General features: G+C 39.6%; 1 protein-coding gene across 5 annotated transcripts in view; it reads left to right on the forward strand.

Annotated features, from left to right (window-relative positions):
• The window catches only part of ARHGAP18 (Rho GTPase activating protein 18), a 96,398-nt gene that overhangs the window by 53,767 nt on the left and 19,314 nt on the right, over positions 1-23,317 (forward strand). For all 5 annotated transcript variants that reach the window (XM_033056215.1, XM_033056214.2, XM_033056218.1 and 2 more), the window contains exons 2-8: positions 3,383-3,582; positions 5,780-6,015; positions 8,711-8,783; positions 15,037-15,206; positions 17,371-17,536; positions 20,191-20,282; positions 22,535-22,612. In XM_033056215.1, coding sequence (XP_032912106.1) covers positions 3,383-3,582; positions 5,780-6,015; positions 8,711-8,783; positions 15,037-15,206; positions 17,371-17,536; positions 20,191-20,282; positions 22,535-22,612 — 1,015 coding nt within the window. The remainder of the gene's footprint in view (positions 1-3,382; positions 3,583-5,779; positions 6,016-8,710; positions 8,784-15,036; positions 15,207-17,370; positions 17,537-20,190; positions 20,283-22,534; positions 22,613-23,317) is intronic.

The raw sequence follows: 23,317 nt of genomic DNA on the forward strand, positions 1-23,317 counted from the left end.
GAACAGAAACTGGGGATTGGGAGTGGATTGGGTCTGATCAGGGAAGACAAGGGATCAGTGAGCAGAGTGCGAGTGATGTGGCACTTGGCTCCTGAGGTGCTCAACCATTGCTGGGACTGGGGTTGAGACTTGCAGCTGAGAATGGACCTAAAGCAACACAGATATTGAAGGAGGGATTCTGAGTTTCACAGCAGAGTGGTGAGGTTTTTGTATGAATATTTCTCAACAGGATCCCCTGGTCACTGATGAACTGTCTCAGAGGGGTTTCACAACAAGGCATACAATACCTCCTGCTCAAAATTAGGAGTTGCTGTATTGATTTGTTAATGAGGGGTGGAAAGGTCAGGCCAGGAGGAGCCTTGCAAGAAAAGCCACTTATATTTGGTGGAGCAGAGCAGTCCTGTGACCAGACTGAAGGGCAGGGCGCTGTCTCTGAGAGTTAATGGAGTGTTTGTGATGTACAGCAAATGCTCATAAGACCCTAAAAATGGCCTTGAGTGCTCTGTGCTGAGTGTTGGCTCTGCATTTCTGGACTTGGCTTCTCAGAGACAGAACTTAGTCTGGAGAAGGTGACAAGCCTGGCTTTTATAGAACAATTGGAGTAGCTCTACCCTGTTTGTGTGGCACAGAGCCACAGCATGTTGAAGCCTATCCCACCTCAGCCTGCCAGAGTTCCTCAAAGTGCATGTTTGTAATGTATTCAGTCTGTTAGTTTTATTTTTTTCATGGTGGTGGTGAAGTTTCAGTTGAGGTGGATCAGTGAGAGCAGGGTGTTCCAAAGGTAAAAGGCCACTTAAGAGCTACTGAGCAGCTCCACAGGGTTAAACTGAGTGACGAAAAGCTGAAATTTGACCTCCTTCAGGCAGCAGTTCAAGTGTCCAGAGTGTATTTGTGAGAGAGACCCAGTCTGCTCTGAGCACCTGCAGCTGAAGGAGGAGGGAAGGTTGGTCAGGGCTGGGAAGTCTGACCTGCTTTGACCACACTCAGCACCCCAGCTGCCTGCTGGGGGCACTTCTGTGACTCCATTAACATCTTTCTGCAATGATAGGTGTTGAATTCATAAGCAGCACAGGTCACACATGGGTGACTCCTGTCAGGAGAAGTTTAAGAACTGTGATATAGCTACACAGAGAAGTTGTATTTATTGGATAACATGCACTACAAGCATGATGGCATTATTGCCATTGATGCAAAAGCTGAACAGTCTTTATTGGGTTTTTTTTTTTTCCCTTGAGCTTTCAAGTAAGGGCAGGTTAAGCAATGGTGTTGAGGTGCACATTAGCTTGGTGATTAATTGTCATTTATTAACTTGCACTTGGAGCAGAGAGACGGGATGGATGGAAACTCAGAGTCCTTCCATAAAGCTCTTTACTATTAAAGGCAAAGTCCATATGGTTAGTACTTCTTATCAGAGAATCAAGCATGTCTGGTGTGAAAGGATTTGTGACTTGGACAACGAGGAGCTTATCTTCAGAGAGAAAGGCATGACTTTTTTACCTGGGGGCAGCTAACAAGTATCAGTTGTCCTGAGATAAAATGTAAGGACAAGAGACTTTAGTTTTAATACTATGTAAATTTGCCAAGTGAGCTAGATAGGAAGGTAGGATTTAATTTACTGTGTTTACATTGTGATAAATCCACAACGCTTGGTCTTTGATATGTTTTTTCTCTAGGAATGAGTGGTATTTATTACTTAACCCCAAACCATGTCTTCTTTTTTTTTGAATATAGAGACAAGTTCAGACATACAGGACTCTGAAGCTCTGCCTTCATAGTACAAAGTTGCTATTTTTTTAATACAAGGAAGAATTTTGATACACTGTTACAACAGTAGTTTGGAAAAAGATTACAGTAATTTCAAGTCCATAAGGCGCACCGGACTATGAGGCGCACTCCCCGGGAGTCGGCAAAATTCACAACTTTGTAGATCATATAAGGCGCACCGGATTATAGCATGCACTTTTTTTTTTGCAGCAAGGCTCCGCCCCCAGCTCCCCCCGTGCGGTTGCTGGCCGAGGCCCCGCCTCAACCCGGCAGCCATGGGCCTCCAGGCTCGCCTGTACCCGGCGGGGCCGGGACATGCCCGCCGCTGCTCCGTGCTGCCTCCCCGGGGCCGGGCTGTGCTGGCCGCCCCTCCATGTCCCCTCCATGGGGCCGGGACAAGCCTTCCGGGGCTCCTCCCCACCTCCACGGGGCCGGGCTATGCCTACTGGGGCTCCGCCCTGCCTCCACCTGGCAGCCGTGGCCCTGCCGGCTCCCCCTGCAGCTCACAGCTCTCACTTCTGGGTTTGCAAATTTCTGAACTTTTTAGATCATATAAGGCGCACCGGACTATAAGGCGCACTTCCGGGTTTGGGGGAAAATTTTAGTCAAAAGGGTGCACCTTATAGTCGTGAAATTACTGTACTGAAAATCATCATGTCCAGTCTTACCTCTACAAAAAGTAGAGATAACTCTGAAGTGAAATCAGATGCTACTCATGTAATCAGCTGATAATCTGAATCGGTTTGTGGCTTTTGATTTGGTATATTTGACTGTAAGGGTGACCTGTAACTTCAATGAGATCATTGCAACCTGTGTCCTTTCTAAGCTGAATTATTTACTAGGTCAGTGGTCATTTTTGCCAGTGACTTAATGAGGTCAAAATGAGACCTAGAGGTTTCAGCTTGTTGGCTTCTTTTTTGTAGCTGCAGCTATACTTAAGATGAAAGATCCTTTTGGAAGCCTTAGCAAATTACGTTTGGCAGGGTGAACCAAAAACCAGTAATGTGAAGCTATAAAAATGGAAAGCTTTCAGTCAGAGGTGGCAAGATAGAAACAAATAACTTCTATGGTCTTTATTAAACATTTGGACTTGCCAGTTTACTTCACAAATTGTAACAAATTGCAGTAATTCTACGTTGTCCTTTCCGAGCTGTAATTAAGGTCATAGATACCAGAGTAAATATTAATAAAAATAAAAGCAGAATAGCAAAATGAAACAATAATTGTACAGTCAAGCTGTAAGAATTTACTCAGGCGGAAAGGCACTTTTGACAAAAATCTTCAAGTGGTGATTCTAGGAAGACACATGCCATTAATTTTGTAGACCTGACTGTTGAGAGCTGAATTAAAGATGTGTGTAATGAGAATTACTAGAACTTGGATTAATTTTTTTCCTTTTTAAGACTGACTCCCATGCTGTTCCAGGAGAGATACATAGAGCAGAAATATTAAATTGAAAATATCTTCCAGATACTAATTTTTAATATCTTGCTTTACCTGTTGACAATGGTTGACTATGATACTTTGACACAATTCATGCTGCCTTCACACATATTAATACACCCTGGATCTTAAGATGTTAACCAAAAATTTCTTTTTGATTTTCTTACACTTATAGCCGTCGATCTGGACAGTATACAATGAACCATGACCATTCGAAGAAGATCCCCGATGGAGCATCATTTGACCGCTCAGGATCCCAGGACTCCTTGGATGAACTGTCTATGGATGACTACTGGAAAGAACTTGAAAACATCCATGAAACCAGAGGAAATAATCATGAGGAACGAGTAGCACTTGTAGTGAAAGAGCCAGATGGTAATGAAATCTGTTCTGTCAATGTTCATCAGTTTGCTGATTTAGTGATTTTTCTTCAAGTCTTATTTCAAGAGATGGCCCCCACCTAATACAGATCAAAAAAGGAAATCACTTTATTGGACACCTGCTTTGAAAATTCTGTTGCCTCTGATGCATATCACCAGAAACAGGCAGTACCCTGAAAGAGAGTTACCAGCAACAAGCAAAAGACTGGTTTTCCTTTGAGTGGTATTTGCAGAATATTAGAAAGGTGCCTGTACTTGCAGATCAGTTTACTGTTGAACTAACTTACCCTTTCACTCTTTGTGTATGTTGTTCATTACTGTAGCTATTGTGGATAGAAACCTCACACTTTAGAAAACAAGCCAATGATTAACCAGTTTAAGTTTAGTGAGTAACTTTCTGTGCTTGTAACTACTGTGATTGTTCAGTTGTACTATTTTTGTTTCTTGGAAGCATGAATTATGGGCCACTCCTTGGGGCATGGTCTTAGAGGTTGGGCATTTTTTTTCTTTTCTTGTTTTTATGTCCTCTCAGATAAAAGAGGAGTAATGTCCTTAATTCCAGTTTTCTCTCAAAAGTTATTTTTTAACAAAGCTTTCTTTCTCCCATTCTTACGAGACCCACAGTCTCAGTAAATTAAAATGGTGAATTTTGCATTTTGGTATGATCTCCACATGAGTGAGGAGAAGAAGAATGTACTCTATGAGCTTGCAAAGGGATTTGTGTTTCTGCCTCCCTAAGCACTTTGAGAAGTTACTGCCCTGAAGAGCATAACAATGTGGCCCCTGGAGAAAGCAGCAAGGCTCCCAACCCTTGTGACCAGGGAGCTATGGGGCTTTCTGATTGAGCCATGGTGCTTTCTCCAGAGCAGCAGAGCCCATCATTGTGCAGCACACAAACTTCTCTTACTGCAGCTCACTGTTGTGGCTGTGCCTTTAGGCTCTGCAGCCCCAGCCCCACCATTTCCATTGGGTTTATGTGTAGCCTTCTTCTCTCTGGTTACTGCAGCTGACTCTGGCACAAAGCCTGAGTGAGTCAGCACAGCTGAGTTATCATCTCGAGCGTATATTGCTGTGCACCTCTCTTGGGCACGAGTACTCCTGAGTGTGTGGGATGCTGCACCTGGCTGATGGACCTGCCTGAAACTCAGCCAGGCAAAGGCAGGGCAGGGGAGAGAGCTTGCTCACAGCTGCTCTGGAGCATGGGTGTAGCCCTTCTTTCCAGCCCTGATAACAAAACATGAGAGTTTCATCAAAGGCTCAGGATGCGGCTACACGGCCATAGCAAAATTAATACTTAAATTTTGGTGTCTTTTTTCTGGATGCTGTTAATATTAAGGTGCCCACTTGGACATGCTCTGGGCACAGTGGTAAAATGCAATCAATGCCAGCTTTGAAGTATTTTTAGATATCTGATAAATGGAAATATTGCTTGAACATTTGAGAGAATTGTTGGCATTCATCACAACCTCAACTACTACAGACAGAACTTAGTGTTTTATAGAAAATATTATTAGGGAGATACAGATTTCAGAAGCAGAAGTTTTACCATTGCTGGCAATATTTAATAGCTTTCTCTTCTTTAGTGTGCAGTGATCTGTCAATAAAGGATACCTTATCAGCTCTAAGACTAAAGCAAAAATTGTTCTGTGGGCTGTCAGCAGGCTGGAGACCATGTCATAAGAACTGATGAAAAAATACCATTAAGGTGACTCGTGTAGGCTGGTTTGTCCTTCATTAAATTGAGCTAGTGGAAGGCTGTAGGATTAATGTATCAAGAAAAGTGGGCAGAACCATGTCAGTGAGAGAGCTAAAAAGATTGAGTGTTGAACTAAAAATCAGTGAAGCAGCAATGATCTGGCTTTCAGGCTTCCCCGTGCACATTTTTATTTAGGTGCATTTATAAAATGGTATATGATTTTAATGGAAGTGCTGTAGATTATTGTAAAGATTGCCACATAGCAATCTGTATTGGATTAACTACTTTAAAAGCTTTGATATCATATATTAAACCTTTTGAGGCTCTTTAGAAACAATAGCTTTTTTCCGAGTCATGACAGTGTAAGTAATTCTTAATTATGTATCCCCTTGGTACTTTTCTGTGAATTATATTAACTGTGTCATCATTAAAATCCAATGTGCTTGGCAGTACTCAAAAGCCAATGTTTATGCGTTTTTCTCTTCAAATTGCTCAGAGGGAGAACTGGAAGAAGAATGGCTGAAGGAGGCAGGTTTGTCAAATTTGTTTGGAGAGAGCTCTGGTGACTCCCTGGAAAGCATGGTGTTTTTATCCACACTGACCCGAACCCAGAAAGCTGCAGTGGAAAAGCGAGTAGAGACTGTCACACAGACCATGAGGAAAAAAAACAAACAGCACCAGATTCCTGATGTCAGAGATATCTTCAGGCTACAAAATGACTCAAAGGGAAAAGTGAGTTCCTGTTGGTTGTTTTGTTTGATTCTGGCAGAGAGGAGAGAGGGACATGTACAGATGGGGGGAGAGCAGGGTCGCACATGAAAGGGATATTTCCAGAAGATTTGCATCTAACTTTGCTGATTTCCAAGGGAATTTTTCACTAAATTTCCAGGGATGGTGTTTGTCCAGGTTTGACATTACATTAAGCCATTTTAGTAATGATAAATAAGTATGTATATTGGCCTCATCTTACTAAGGTGATGAACTATACAACCACTCATTTTAATTGGAATTATTTTTTGCACAGATGCGAAACTCATCACAATAATCACCCAAAGAGCTACCACAAGCCTACTTTAACCTTTGAGTGGTTACCTCTTACTTACTGGTGCTTTTGCTTTTTAAAATTTGTTTGTTTGCTTATAAAAAGGCAAAAATGGGGCATTAGCCTAACCTCCTTGGTTTTGGCTAGGTCTTTATGCCTGTCAGCTGTGGGTGTAAGCCCAATACTAACGCCCAGGGCCTGTGTGTGTTACACTGTGTATGGGAAGTTGCTCTGACAGGCCCCAAAGGGTCCCAGTTTCCCGTCATGGGATATTGAAGATCATTCCTTTCCCATATATAGAGGAAAGAGGAAGGAGGGAAATGGAGACTATGATTAGAATTCCTTTTCCATGGAGAAGGGTGTGTGTCCTCTCTGCTCCCTTAGGGCACTGGGATCTTCAGCCATAAGAATGAGGCTTTATGGCACAGCTGGTTTACCTGACCTCGACTCTGTCCCTCCTCACTGCTGACAGTGCCTTTCAGTGCAGTGGTTGTGGTGATGGAAAGCACGGTGAATTTTGAGGGGATTTAATTTCTTCTTTCCCTCAACAGCTTCCTTTCCTTCAGAAATTCCTTCTAAGCTCAGTTGAAGTGTAGTGGGGGAAGTGGTGTGTTCTGGAGGCACAACTTCCCTTTCACTGTTCTGCTTTGCCTGTGGTTGCAGAAAATGTATTAACTCCATAAAAACTCTCTGGGATTCTGATTTGTAGTTGACTCTACCTAAAAATTACAAGATCTAATAGCAGAGCAATTTAGGTAAAATATCATGTACTGCTTAAAGCAGTATAATTTCTCCTTTTTTCTATTATTTCAGTAAAGTACAAGAAATATTCATGTTCCTTTATGTAAGCTACTGTAATGTTTGAAAATACTGTGTCACAGTGTTCGATAGATTTTTCTTCTCTTAAACTACATCTTTTGATATTGAAGACACCAGTGAGAAGACATGTAGTTTTAGGCATTTAAGATGTATAAAACAAATGGTTGTTTATTAAATATGTAAAAATTAGGGGAGAAAAAATCCTTCTAAACTTGTCTCCTTGACAGAAACAAAGTAATACAAGTATAGGTTTTCAAACTTAAATCCTTTCTCCAAAGCAAGATAATTGTTCAGAAATCATTGCTTGTGTTATTCACCAAATCTGTCACCCAAAGCCTGTGGGGAAGTAGCTTCCACTACCTCCCCAGATAACTTGTCTCACTGCTTTGTTACTCACACATCATTAGAAAGCTTTTTATATAACAAAATGAGGACTGAAGCCACCTGCAGCTGTATGAAGTCATTTCAGTTTAATAATAGCCTCCAAAAATCCTATAGCCTCCTTTCATCTGGAGGAAAGCAGGAGGAAAGGTGAAACAATAGTGTTGATGTTTTGCCTCAACACAACAATTGTGTTAATGTTTCTCCTAAATTTCCTGCCATATTCCTAAAGAAAAGCTAGACTTTTTGATACCCTGACAGCTTCCCATTCTGCTTCTTCTGCTTTGTGAAACAGAGATAATTTTCTGGGCAATTGTGCTAACTTCTTCCTATTTTCAAAATACCTGATTAAAAAAAAAAAAAAATGCAGACTGTGCCAGTAGGATAAATCTTTAAACTTGCATTTGTCTTCTCAGTAAGTGTGGAATTATTGATTGCTTGAGTAAAATACAATTAGAAATACAGTTGTTAATTTGAGTTGACAAAAAGTAAAAATGATATTTGGGTAAAAATGCTATTAATCTATGTACACTTACATATATGGGCATAGATTTTCTACATGTTTTGAAATATTTTGTCTATAGTTGATATCATCCAGTTCACAAGATGTCACATCTTGAGGCTGAGTATGGCAGCATTACAAAAAAGGAGAGGATGGTTCAAATCCTTTCCTGTTCTTCGTCTCTTTGAAGTGTCCTGGTTTTGCTGTTGGAATTCTAAGCTGTAAGCATTAATAACAGATATGAATGTCAGGTTGCCCTGTAAAAGGGATGGGATTGCTCTCTAGGGGAGGTAACCATGTAAGCTTTTTCAAGAGAAAGGAACTTGGTCTGAGCAGTCAAAATATCTTCCCCAGATTCCCTTTCCGTATCCTTTCCAGTGTAGACTGCAGCTTCAGGGCAGACTACATTTTCTTATTCTTTGCCACTCTGGAAAATAAAGTCATTCACCCATATAACCTTCTAAGAAGAAGAGGAATTGACTTAATTACTTCTTTTTTTAATTACCCAGGTTTCAGATCCCCTTAGACTTTAGCAAGGGGTTTTCTGCTGAAACACAGAGATACCCGTTTGCGTATCCCTGAATTGCAGGACTGTGTGTTTTAATACTGCACAGAGTCAAAGGAATTTCTATAACCATGCACTAGGTTTTTATAGACATGCATATTTATTGTTCTTTTCTTAGGTCTGTGATGGAAGTGAACCTTCAGCTGTGAGAACAAGTGAAAACAAAAATGAAATACTCGATGGAACAAAAGGTAATGTCAAATTACTCTATTTTATTTGTTTTTCTTTTGGTACTACACAGGATAGTACATGGGTCCATATTCTAAGTAACTTTTCTGCAAAATGAAATTAAAATATAATGAGAAACCTGTTCTGGGCTGCATTGTTGGTGTGTAAAATTGTAAGTGTGCTTGTAGGTCGTGTCTTTTCAGCCACTTGAGAAACCCTGTTTGTTATCAGGGATCAACTTATAACCAGGCTATATGGGAGAAGTCTCCTCTTGTAGCTTATGCTCAGGTCGTTCCTGATCCTTAATTTATAGCTTCTGGTCTGTCTCTACTGTACAGTACAGGAAATGAAGGTCTATGCATAAACGCATCGGTGCATGCAAAACAATAAAACCAAATGGACTATAAGAAAGGAAAAAAGGGAACTGTCTGGACTTAAGCATCAAAAAAACTGTGAGAACTGGCTCTATACCTGTAGGTCAAATTAAAGGAAAAACAGGGATGAAAGAGAAAATGTTGTTTGCTCTTTCAAGGAAAATGGAAATGAAATAGCATTATGTGTGCCTAGGTTATGTTCACTGACATGTGATCACACAAGAGAGATGCAGTACCCATGGAAGATCCTTTCCTCTTACTGTCAGGATAGTACATCACAGAAGTCCCTAGTTGACTCCTAGATTCTGTTTTGAGAGGATGAATTCTGATAAAAGACTTTGACAGAGCTTTCTGCTGTTCTTCAGGTCCAGTAGTAAAAAGGTTTGTCTCCTGCATCATGTTAGGTTTCTTCAAAGTAAGGGTTGCACTGTGTCTAACACCCTATCTACCCCTGTAGAGATCAGGTAATTAAATCAGCTATTAAAGTTTTAAGATGCTGCACTATTATTCTGCTTTGTTTATATCTTGGGATTTTTGCTTCTGGTGGAGGACTGGATACATAGATGTTACACTGAACCCTATACCCACATGAAGCAGGCAGTTCAAGTTACCTATTGCAAGTTAGTTAGCTGTAATTAAGCCACCAAATAAAGTTCTGCTTCAGTTCTAGAATACTGACCAGTCAGAGAAATTGTTACTTTAGAATTAGACTTGGAAGACTGCAGTGGACAATATAGAATGTGCATGACAGTTGGAGTGGGAGACATGAATATAAACCAGCCTTGAATAACACTGAATCTGTGTTTCCAGAAGTGTGTATTTCCCTCCCACACTCTCAGCAAACCTCACTCCAATAAGAACAGTAAAAAAATTGGGAGGATTGCCAGACTGCTGGTTCAGCACAAGGGAAGGAAGAGATGCCTGGTGCTGTGTCAATAAACTTCACTGTAGGATTCAGAGCTGGAAAATTACCAAGCAATTATTACAGAGTTTTTATCACATCTGGTTCTTTTTTTCCCCGTGGCCCTGATGAACCCTTCAGAAATGGGAAGTTCTTAAAGGCAAATCCCATATGCTAGCTCTCCTCAGCACAGATTGTGATGTGCATGGCAAATGCAACCTGCTTACATCCTGATGCACTCCTGCTCTAGTCAACATGCTACAGTGGGTTCTGCTCCCAAGATTGGAGCAGGAAGGAAAAATCAATTCAATCTGCAGTCAAACCATGGAAGTCTGGTGGTGTTAGAAGCATGCACCTGGTTCAGTGCTTGATCTTTTCTCCAGAATGATGAGCAAATAAGTGTTATACAAACAGCGAATGAATGTAAGGCTAAAAGTAAACAGGGCCTGATATTTCAGAGGTACTAAATATTTATGAAATTCAAATCCAAGCCCATTATTTTAAAATGAGAACCCTCTTTGACCCAGAAATAGTCCCAGTTTTACCTGAAAAAATATGAACATCATCTCAGACATTATTTTAAAAAGCCTAAACTGAGACATCTTAAAATTATTATGGTGAGAAGCCCTTCTTGGCCATACTCCAAAGGTGATAACTGTTCCTAGTGGTATATTTGAATGCTGCATTCCCAAGAGCTTCTGCCAGACTGAAGTTGTTAGTGGTTTGCCCTTAGAGCACATCTGGATTATGTGAACCCATTCGCATTTCTCCTTTCTTACCAGTCCAACACACCTTGTTGCTTAACTAAATAATATGTACAAACTCAGAATAGTGAGTGCCTTTGTTTCGTGTAGGTATGGAGTGTGTTTATAGGAAACAAAAAGAAAATTCAGAATCATGTATTAAGCTCTCAAAAGGCATTATCATTTTAACAATCCATGACACTCACTAAAGGCCTGCAAGGCTAGGAATATGTTCAATAGATACAAAAGAAAAGAAGTAATTTCTTTGGAATCCTGTGAAAAGGAGTAAATAATTGTGTTGGTTGAGATCTCCCAAGAAATAAAAAAGAAGTAATAAAACATAAATACTTATTAACTTAAATAGGGGGGTAGCAAAAGTCAGTTTACTGTGACAGCAGTTGTTTTTTTTATCATAGGATTAGCTACAGGGGAAGAATAACAGATAAAACCTCAGTATAAGGGCAGCTTCAAAGCATAACAGTCTAGCAAATGGAGGAACAAATTGTGTGTACAGTGTGTAATACGAGGGTAAAAAGCAGAAATGTTTGCTTCTTGACAGGGAAAAAATCCGAAATCTGGTGGTTTTTAATTAAAGAGTTTGTGTTTGCTTTTCATTTTACATGATAAATGAGGATCCTATAGCCAAAGTAATGCTGCCAGTGAAATGATTACAAGTTTTTTTTCTCTTTTCAATTTATAACCATCTATAAACTAGCATTTTAGAGAAATGCTTTGTCAGTCAAAGAAAAAAATGATTCTACCTTTCCAATTGTAAATTAAGATCTGTCAGCTTAGCTCCATTGGTGTATACTCAAGATTCTGTAGTAAAACTGGGATATAGCACAGTTGGCACTTGCAATGTATCCTTGTTTTATTCCTGAAGAATTCCCATCATTTTCTGTAATCCTTAAATAGCTCTGTGAACTAAGTAAAGGGTACAGAACTCATGTAAAATATGGTTTCCACATCCTCATAGACAATATTTACATTTTTCTGTATCACACTTGCATTTCTCTCATTAAATATTGCATGTGGTTGGCAGAACACCAGGGCTACTTCCTCTTACAGCTGCTGCTTTGTTCAGGAACGTACAACAATGGGAGCAAGGCTACACAACCAAGAAGAGACTCCCCACGACAGCAGCACTTCCAGATCTTTTAAACGTGCAGAGCATTACTGAGACATCTGCTTTACATGACACCTTCGTATGACCAGAGAACTGAAATAGGAGCTACTGCTTTTTTGTTTGTGAACATCAGATCCCTCCTAGGCTGGTAGGAAGTATGTAGGTCAGGTATAGGCCACATTAGCATGACAAAAGTTTTGGGGGAATGGGAAACTGTTTTCATTCAGTTCAGATGCATTAAACAGTTTACAGGATATATATGGATACAGAGGCAGGGATGCCAAGGATCAGAGTCAGGGATGAATTTGACCTTGGATATGTTTGCTTTCTGAGGACTCATATATCTCTTTAGCAGAAGGAGTAGCTCCAGTTTCAAGATCAGCTTAGTCTTTAGCGTATGCCCTAGGGATTTTGGGGTCTGTGGAAACTGAGCAGAAGCCACTCTGGAAAAAACAAGTGATGAGTAACACACACAACCAGCAAGATACGAAAATGTTCTATCCTACTTCTCACAGCGGTGCTTGGTTGTAAGTAGAGTCAAAATATTAACTCAAATCTACCTTCTGTCCCTGAAAGTGTCTCAGCCTAGGTAAGTACTTCGATGTGGGAGTGGTTGTGTAAAGCACTGTGCCTTACCAGAAAGTGGCTGTGGTGGCTTCAGCCATTTGCCTGTCATGTCCCCTGAGTCTGGCCCTGGCTGACTGATGTTATTTTCAGGACTTGCTCTAAATAATGTCAGAAGTTTTGTGTTTTTCAATAAGATGCAGATACAATTTAGAAAAATTGTCACATTGCTGTAATTTTTTTAAACTTCCTGCTTCATATGTTGTTTGGATTGTGTGCTTTTACAGACCACTGGTACCATCAGTGTAGAGCAGCACTTCCCTGACTCCTCTTAATCAACCTATCTGCAGGCTTTCCTCTGCTTCAGAATCACCTTTTGCTCTACCCCTAACTGTTTTCTGGGAGCTTTTTGCTGTCTTGGTTTAGGGTAGTTGCTCTACAAAAACTTCCCATAGCAGTGTAAAAAAATTAGCTTATTATGTTACACAACATTCTTACGTTGCTCATAGTTCTCCTTCACAACTCATGCCCATTTCCATCCACTTTTCCTGCACTTGTGGTATATTAGCTTTGAACAGGCTGCAGTCTCGTGCAAGTAGGAGCCAGTGGAAGAATCATGGTCCCAGGACTAGGGAGGTGATTCTTCCTCTGTACTCAGCACTGGAGAGGCTGCACATCAAGTTTTGTGTCCAGTTCTGAACCCCTCAATTCAGGAAGAGCATTGAGGGGCTGGAGGAGGGTAGCAGAGCTGCTGAAGGGTCTGGAGCACAAGTTCTATGGGGAAAGGCTGAGGGAACTGGGGGTGTTTAGTCTGGAGAAAAGGAGGCTCTGGGGGAAGTCTTGTGTCTCTGTACAACTCCCTGACAGGAGGCTGTTGCTGGATGGGGATTGGTCTTTTCTCAGCAGAACAAAAGGACACAGCTGTGCTGGGAGAGGTTTAGGTTGAACATTAGGGAGATGTTCTTCACAGTACAGCTGATTAGATATTGAAGTGGACTGCCCAGGGAGGTTGTGGAGTCCGTGGAGGTGTTTAAGGAAAGACTGGACATGCCACTTAGTGCCATGATATAGTTGACATGGTGGTGTTTGGTCATAGGTTGGACTCCATGATCTCAAAGGTCTTTTCTGACCTTATTTATTGTGTGACTTTACTCTTTTAGAAACCTGGAGACCTTCTGTGATTCTTTAACGTCTTGTAAAAGGAACCTATTCCTTGATGTATCCTTTTAGATAGATATCATGAGAAGGATGGTGAAGAGACTGAAAGTCTTCGTAGACTTCTATGCTTTGTATTAGATAGTGGTTTTTACTATATACAGTAATGTCACGATTACAAGCCACACCTGATTATAAGCCGCAGGTCCGGGTGTTGGCAACATTTTGTTCTTTGTCCATATATAAGCCGCATCGGATTGTAAGCTGCACTTTCGTTCGTAGCGAGGATCCATGTGCAACTTTCACAAAGTTGCCAGTTAGTAACAGAATCGTGGTATCATGGGGTTTACTGGCTCGGCCCTGCTTGGGGCGGCCGCCAGGGAGTGGCCCCGGCCCCGCTCACCGCTGCCTCTGGGCAGCGCTGCCGTTGCGCTGCCACTGCCCCGCCGTCGCCCGGGGCCGGGCGGGCTCCGCCTTGGCTTGGGGCTGATGCTGGCTCGGACTTCCAGATTGGGAAATTTCCAAAATTTGTTCATATATAAACTGCTCCTAAATGTAAGCTGCACTTCTGGTTTGGGAGCAAAATTTTAGCCAAAATGGTGTGGCTTATAATCGTGACATTACTGTAATTTTCTTCTTGTTTCTCTCACAAAATATTTTGACTTCAGACCAAAGCAGTGGTTGATTTACTGTGAAATTGGGAAGCTTCTTTTTCTAAAAGCAGAACTGCCTCTCCCTTTTTTAAGAGCATTTAACAAGAGATGTTCTAAATTTGTCTAGTGTTTGATTCCTTTAAGGAACGAAGAAAGAGAAGTGAGGCCATTGTTGTGTACTTAGTCCTTCCCTGTATCATGAAAACATGCCCAAACTGTTTTGAGGAATCTAGACTCTTCAGACTGAGGTGAGATCAGGAATGATGGAACAAAGATATGATCTGTGTACTTCCTGTTGTTCCCAGATATTAATGCTTTGGATCATATAGGATGCATTGTCTATTGCATTTGAAATTTTAACAGCAGAAAAATTTGCTGATTTTGCAGAATGTTACAGTCTTTGAGGCTAGAAAGTGTCTGATGGCAAGAAACTTCTGATGCCAAAGCTCTCTGGCTTTGCAAGATTCTGGGAGATGCTGTTTTTTTGAGGTGGATTGCTCTATCTTTTCATAATAGATAAATAGGAGAGAAAACCCCAAGCCTCGGCAAAATTATTGAAGACAACTTACAAAAGTTAAACCTTTGTCAATAGCCAATTTTTCAACTGACATACAAAGCAGGAACAGTGACTTTGCAATCAGAAAGTCCATTGCTTGCACAGCATTGATTTCTACTTGGTTTAAAACTTATTTTCATGCACTGAGTAGTGCTCAATTGTGCTGCTGTTGAGTTTTAGCTTTTTTTTTTATGGTGTTTTCAGGTCCAAAGTTCAGTCTTGGAACAGATGAGCAGAAGAGCCTGCTTGAAGACATGCCATCTTCAGACACTGACATCAATTTGGAGATATCATTTGCAGAACAGGCAGCTAATCTCAAAGACAGCTCAGTAGGCAAAATGTACAAAGGTGGAGGGGGTGACACTCTTCTCCCGGTAGGTGATTTTTACTTATTCCTTTTTTTTTTAGCTAGAGGTACTGTTTGGGTGATATTTTTCTGAGACTGAGTGAATTAGATTTAGAAGAATATTGTCAGATTTAGCTTTGTAGAGATAGAGGCTCTTAAGGTAACTAATTTTTGGGACTAGTATGCTCAATAGCATGAAAATAACTGCATTTATGCCTGTTTATGTACTTGTGTGTCTGGAAAAATACACTCTATATGTAAGCAAAAATGAACTTCTAATATTAAGCTGGAATAGTGGCTTAGTGGTAGCCACTATCCATGCTTCATTTGTTTACAGCCCCTTTTTCTATTATCTGAGGCGAGATACTTTACCTCTAAAAAAAAAACCTCTGTTGTAATATAAAAAGGGTTGGTGGATGTAGAAACCTTAGCAAGTTGTGTGATGTGGGTAGGTGAGGGATGAGAATGAAGAACTGAATTGTCTATAGAAGTTAGAGGTCTGAAGTCAAATGGCAGGAAACTAAATATTAATTTGAACTCAGTTTTTCTTTCCAAGTCTTAAATAAAGAAAGGATCTTTCTGAATGAATCCATCAAAAGAAAATCCCCCAAGGGATTTTGTTGTCAATCCTCAGATCTCTCTCTGTGTAACAGTTCATGACTATGTAACATGTACATATAACCTGTGAACTAATGACTGGTGTGAAAAAAAAAATTGTCTTGTTGCTTTTTTTTCCCTAACAACTGTATGCAAACATGTCTGAGTAAACACAGTTTCTGAAATAATGTTCCCAGTTCTTCAAACACTTAATTTAGATAAGGACATGTGCAGTTCTTCAAGTAGTAATTACCCCATGTATCCTAGTTTGCACATTATAAACAGACGCTAATGGATATTTAGAGATGGATTCTTAAATGTTTGAATCATGTTTCTCTAATGCAGCCTATAACAAGGAGATAAAAGCTATGCTCTAACTTCTGTATATATTCACATATATGCATAATACATGCATTAGCACTACTTCTGGCCAGGTTTGTGAAGGATTGCTCAAAGACATGGCTATGGGATTTCTTCCTCAGTTACAAAAGGACTGCAAAGTGATAGGAAAAGGAAGGGAGTTACCTATTTAAGTCTACAATGTATTGGTTGCAACTTCATCATTGGCAGCTATTTTTAAACAGACATGTTTGTGCAAGTCAATGAAAGCTCAAGGTGGGAAACTGGCTACGTATCTGCCTTTTGTAAATTATGTTTATGTTTTGGTATGTGCCCTTGTAGTCATGTACCATAACCAGCAATTCATCTCTGCTATTACTGGGTTTGTACAAGGTAAGAAAATAATTCATGAGTGTAATATGTCTTTCTGAGTGGAAGAAAGTCTTGTCAAGCTTCCTGCTCTGAGTCATGCATACTTAGAAGCCTGCTGGTGAGGATGGAGTTAGAAAGTTCAGTGAGTTGGGAAGTCCCTCATCTTTTCAACTAAATTCCTTATTCTGATCTCTGATTGCAGCCTCTGAGTATCTAGTGCAGTAGAAAGGAGCCATTATTAAGTATCCCCCTTCCCTAAGAAGAGAACTCCTTTATTCTTATTTATATGGCAGCCAAATATTTTATTTTGTGAGCGCAAGTGCATAAGGATTTCTACCCCAATTGTATGTGCATAGGATTGTTCATGGACAGCCATTTCCACAAATATAAACTGGAAAAGGATGCAGAAGGTGGAGGGGGGAGTATGTGGTTGCAAGCAGGTCAAATCCAGACTCTTCTTGGAGGTGCCAAGTAAAAGGACAAGAGTTAGTGGGCACAAGTGACTAATGGTGAAATTTTGTTTTGCATAGTAAAGAAAGGCCCCATGACAGCATTCCATGCTGAAACAGGTTACCACAGGGGTTATTGGGAATTTTCAAAATTCATTTGAACAGCAACAACAAGCAATCCAATCAGACTTTGACTATTGCCTTGCTTTGAGCAGCAGTTCAATTAGATGACCTCCAGAAGTCACTGGGAACCTAAATCTTCTTATCATTTTCAGATCATCTGCTTTTTAACCTATTTGCGGGATTCACCCTTGATTTAGTCAGCAACAGCAGGCTTCATGATGAAAGGTTGTAACCTGAAGGAAGCACAGCCTTTGAGCTAAGTAATTTATCACAACTTGGATAATTTACCCTGCTGCAAATCTCTGCTTTTAGAATTTCAGACTGCCGAAGGACAAAACAGGTACCACAAAGATTGGTGACTTAGCCCCTCAGGACATGAAGAAAGTCTATTCTTTAGCACTGATTGAATTAACTGCTCTCTATGACATACTTGGGACAGAATTCAAGCAGCAAAAAGCTGTAAAAATCAAAACCAAAGGTAAGATGGTGTTTTGTATTCTGAACCAATTGCATCTCTTTAATCCAATGAAACAAATGCACCTACTTCTTTTTGATCTTTCAGCAGAAATTTTATGTATAATATATAAGTAGTAACATAGGTCCCGAGCAACATTTAATTTTACACCTTAAGGCAAGCTTTAAACAAGTTCACTGACATAATGTCCCCAGCTCTTTGTCTCAAATTAAAACTCAAGACAGTCACTGAGCAGATAATCTAAGGAGTGAAGGATAACTATCTTAGCAACATGCTGTGAAGCAAGAATTGCTTCACAGAAGTTTGCATGTTCTTATTTATTCCCAAAGAGCATGTGCACTTTGTGGGTATTCTTTTCCTGATTTCCTGAAGGTAGGTACTGGTCTACTTTCAAAATTGGACCAAATAATCTCAAAGGTTTTTTAGGCCTTCAGGTGAGTCTAGATGACTTTTGTTCTTTTGTTGCCTTAGGTGGGAGATCCTGGGAGCCTTTGTCAGCTGTTTCCTATTCTGTCTGTCACAAATGTTCCTGTGTCATATAGGCCTTTCCCATTCAGTATTTACTTAGGCTATAATGCAATTGTTGTGCTGAATGCCATAATATAAAGTGGAAGATTTAAAATGTTGCAGAGGAGGCAGAGACAATTGCTACACGTCATTTTGCTCTGCAAGCCATTGAAGTGTATATGTAATCACAGTGGTTTTCTTGGGAGCACAGAAAGCATGGAAACCAATTTCTTAATGCTAGACGTTTTCAGTGCTTTGTTTGTTTTTTGTATTTTTGGCTTCTGCTAAATGCTTTACTAGAGCTTGAGATGTGTTACCAGTTAATCACAAGCCTGCTTTGGCCAAAACTCTGTTGTCAAGGTTCAGTGAATGTGACAGTGCAATAGCTCACTTTAAATAATTGAAAGCAACAGAGAGCATAGAGATACACAGCAAGGTACAATAGATTCTTCAGAATATGTTCTTCACTTTACAGTAGTGGTAAACAGCTTTTTTAATGTGAAAGGCATACACAGAAACATCAATAAGACCTTGATCGCTTGAATGCATTTTCTTCTTGCCGAAGTACTTGTGCTGTCACTAATAAACAGAGACAAAGCACTTTCTTCTCTTTTATTTTGGGTCTTAGTTTTAACTGCTTCTTTTTATAAAAGTGATTTTTAATTGAATTTCACTCTCAGCATTATTATCTGAATGGCTGGCATTCATAAAAAGTTGAATTCATGTAAAACTTTTTGAAAGGTAAAAAAGGTTAGACTCATGGCAATGTGTAGGAAATGGACAATTACATCACCTTTTCTGGCAAGCTAATCTGCTTTTGCAATATACTGCCTTCCGTGCCTTATTTCTCTGTCTGACCCTTACCTCTTCACCCCTGAAGTGTTACTTGGCCAATTGATTCATACATTGGTGGATGTGTTCACTTTCTCCTTTGTACTCGAGTGTGTAAAGATGATGAAAACATCATTCTTCTGGGGAATGCTGTGCTGTGCCCAGCGCTGCCTTTTTATTGACCACCTGGTGTTTGTTTTTTCAACTATATTTCAATGGAAACTTTTATTATTGACAAGAACTTCAAGATAATAAAGCTATGGGATATGGATATTGCCTGTAGGTATGAGTCCCTTGTATTTTATAGGTAGGCTTTTTATGCTGACAGAGATACAAGAACTTCTGGTTTGGCAATGAAATTGATCTTTCTTTGATGTATATCGTATTTTCTCAAGGGCTGACAGTTTTTTTAGTAATTGCATCTGTTCTGTGTTCAATATTGGCATGGCATCATACCAAGCAGCAGTTGTTAACTACATGTATTGTTATATGCTGCTCCAGAAAACTTGCACATACAGCAATTATCAGGACTTTTGACAGAGAAGTTCTGTGTCAGCAAAATTTAGGTTAGTTATTATTAGCATAACTCTCTTTAAATGGTTATTCACTTCTATTCAACTGGGCCATAACACATGAAAATCCCATTTACATGAAGACTAAGGTTAGTTTTTCATCAGGGCTAAATTAACAGCGACTGAATTCCTCTAAAAAAAAAATTGAATTGCCTTAGCCTTATTGTAAAAGTTATTTTCTAACCAAGAATGAACTTTACTTTTGCTTTTTTTAAAAATGAAGCTTTAATGAGTTGGTTATATTGCTGTTCTGCTGGTGCTGTATAATGCAAAAGCACAGGAGTTGAAAAGTTGTTATTTCTAAACTTTCATAGAGAGAAGTGTTCAGTGCAACTCTGGGTTATAATTGTCTCATTTTAGTGACCAAGTGCTGGTTATTTTACTCATGCCATTTCCATCTCAACTATAATAACTTGACTTGAGTGGTGAAGATCTGCATTGCAGGGTCATCATCACATCCTTTATACAAACCAGAACTACGCAGATGGTTCATTTATGCAGTTTGCTTTACTGTGCTGCAGAATATGTGGATGGCAATTTGAAGTCAAAACAGACTCTTGAGGAAAAAATTATGAATGCTTTTAGCCTGAATGTTTTGGCAAAGACATTAAAACACTTTAAACAAAAGGTCAATAGCTCTGAACACATTGAATAGACTTACTGCTTCAGAAATAGGGGTTTACCCAGTATCACATGTTCTTGAAAAGATGTGGATAATATCTCAGTTTCTTCTGCTTTATTCTTCAGACTCTGGCTTGTTTGGTGTCCCACTGTCATTTTTACTGGAGCAGGATCAGAAGAAGGTCCCAGGAACCAAGATCCCACTGATTTTTCAGAAGGTAAATAGGCATGAAGAAGTAAACTTTTTACATACATGCAAAATGGCAAAACTATAATGTTTTGTCTTGGATTTATTTGCTTCCTGAAGCAGTTTTCAGTATAATACTTTAATGCCTCCAAGTTATTGTAACTTTTATTTGCAACTTTTCTTACTAATACAGTAGATGTGATATTTTGTGTTGTATTAGGCATATTTTGAATCAAAGAAATAAACTCACAAAGCAGGTGCTTTTCCAGAAGACTTGTTGCTTTAATACAGAGGGGTGTGCTTTGGCCCATACTGTGTCATGGTAATGGGGGAGATAATGGGAAAGAAGATGAAGACCCTGGATGTACTGCCCATGCAGAGCATATCTCATTTCATGGGAAGAAAATAAACCACTGAATGTGGACCTGTCTTAACACTGACAGAAACTCAGTGCTCTATCATCACCATTTCAGTCTGTAGATGTGCTTTTTGAGAAACAGAAATCTCAAAGTAATCTTGCATCACGGTCTCAAAACTACTGCTGTGTCATTCATGCCAGAAATTACTTCTTCACGATGATGGAAACACATTTCTGGGAAAGATGCTATTCTATAAACTGAGAAATCAAATTGCAAACAGTGATTTATCACTCTACTGTCCTAGCAACATTGAAAATTCTATATAAACATTAATGTCATATAGATGTGATTTGCAAGGTGCAGACATCATTTGGAATACAGTTTTACTTCAAATGAGAATATGAAAATAAAAAGTTTCCCATTTCCTCTGCTTGTTGTCTGCAGCACAGGCTTTCCAAGAATAGGGGATTTATATAAGGTGTAAGACAGTAGTTTTGTTCATTCTGCTTTTTAAATGTATCTTGTTTACCACTGAAATGAAACAAAGCAAGCTAACAGGAAGGCTGCTTAATTAAAAATAGAAATACACCTAGTTTTTATTTCAATGAGTAACTTAAATTTTAAAAAATGACATAATTTAGTCAGAGTTTTTCCTACTGGAAAATCTGACAGTAATACCAATTCACGTGTCATCATCTGCTGACAGTAATTCCAGTCTCTGACCTGGTGATAAAGCCATGCAAAGCATCTCTGATAGAGATGAAGAGGTGATTTCCCACAAGCAGGAGGCTGGTGGTGGCCAGCTGGGTGCCAAGGGGGCACTTGTGGGTGAGTGTTCTTCAAGGACTTGTGGTCACCAGTTGTGCCACCAGACCTTGCCTTCCCCACGAGTGGTGATGATGGCAGGTCACACACTGCCCACAGCGTCTTTGTGCCCAGCAGATGTGAGTGGCAGGCACTGATCTGGTATAAGCTGGGTACAGGGTGAGTTGGATAGGGCCAGCTAGCACTTTTTTTTTTTTTAACCATGGAAAAAGCAATAGAATGACACTTCTAGCACTGTTTTCTAACTTTATGGGGTTTTCTGTCCAGTCTTTTTTTATGGCATTTATCTGTTACCTAAATGCAGTGATAGGTAAACCCCCTTTAATTTCTGTAACTGGAAAAAACACAACTCTGTTGCATAATTTTTCTTACTCAAGCGCTGGTGCAGGAAGGCATGTAACAAAGGCACTGCCCTAGTTAAACATTGTGGGAACTATTTGTGCTAAAATTATGTCATCGGCTTTTGATGCTTACAGATTTGTTTTAAATACTCTTAAATCCATCCATCAGTGAATATTTCTAGGCATATTATTTGGAGAAAAAAAATTATACGAGTTTTAAGTATTTTAATAGAATTTCTGCAAATTTATCCATGTGAAGGATTGCAAACTTTTGAGTCTGTTAGGAGAATGTCAGAATTTGCAAATCAGAGGCTTCTTTAAAGCCTAGAAGTTCTTACAAAGTCCTAGAGTATCCATGAGAATGTTACCTTAATTATTTTGATTTGGAGACATTTTAACAAGGGCAGAAATTGGGATATAATTTTGAAGCCAACAGTAATTTTTGAAAAGAATTCTTCAGTCTTCAGAGGAGGCTTGAAGGACGTAAAAAACATACAGTTTTCTTTTTTAATACAATAAACAAACTCTTCTTTAATAGTATTCATAAAAGAGAGTAAGAACCACATTAAAGTTTTCTTCTATAACTGTTATCTATTGGCAAACGGTGTTTGAACCTCTGCTTGTTACAAATGTGTGTGTACAAATGCATATGCACAGAGAGGGAGATACAAGCATACAGGCTTCAATATATCAGGAATGTCTGCCAGTAATTTTTAATAGGCATCTTTGTTCATCCCAGTTTGGTTTGTGTTTGACAGCTGATTGCCCAGATAGAAGAGACAACTCTGGAAACAGAGGGACTTCTTAGAATACCAGGAGTTGCGACAAGAGTAAAGGTAAAACACTGGGCAGGTTATTAATATCCCCCAAAATGTGAGTGTGGTTGCTGAATTTATTTTGTCATACAAATATATTTTAGCATCCCATTGTTATGAAAATCTTCAAAATCAGAAAATAAAACCTCTTAGCAAAGAAAACTGAATTACATTAGCCAGAGAAATGATGCTTTCACTCAGTTTAGTTTTGGGGAAAGACTTGTTCGAAGTTCAAGTTCAAAGGAGACTCAAAGCTACATTTCAAATTCAGTTGTGCCAAAATCTCATTAATTCTTGGCATGAGCTTTCCAACCTTTTGCTTTTTCCCTGAACCAGTTTAATCATCCGAACAGTTCATACACAGTCTTTCTACCCCAGGAGGAAGCTTTTCTCTGGCATTGTGAGCCTTTTTTAATAGCTAGGCTTAACCTGTGTTACAGGGCAAGGCAGGCAGCATGCACTGAAGAGCCTCTCACATTTATTTTTATGAACAGCAATATAACTGCTCGGCTCGCTGAGCGCAATCTTGTTAGGCACGTCTGTGCGCACCGACACTTCGCAGGGTGAGTGCCAATTACATGCAGCCTCTTCCCCAGTATTTGCCTTAATGCAGGGAGCTAAATACACAGTGTGATTCATGCCAACAGTCAATGTGTTAAAAAGATGGTCTGAACTGGCCTGAAATTCTAAACAGAAAGGACCATTTAAGTGGAGTCAGCTGTCCGA

This window comes from Catharus ustulatus, chromosome 3 (assembly GCF_009819885.2).
Source record: "Catharus ustulatus isolate bCatUst1 chromosome 3, bCatUst1.pri.v2, whole genome shotgun sequence".
Classification (NCBI taxonomy): Eukaryota; Metazoa; Chordata; class Aves; order Passeriformes; family Turdidae; genus Catharus; species Catharus ustulatus.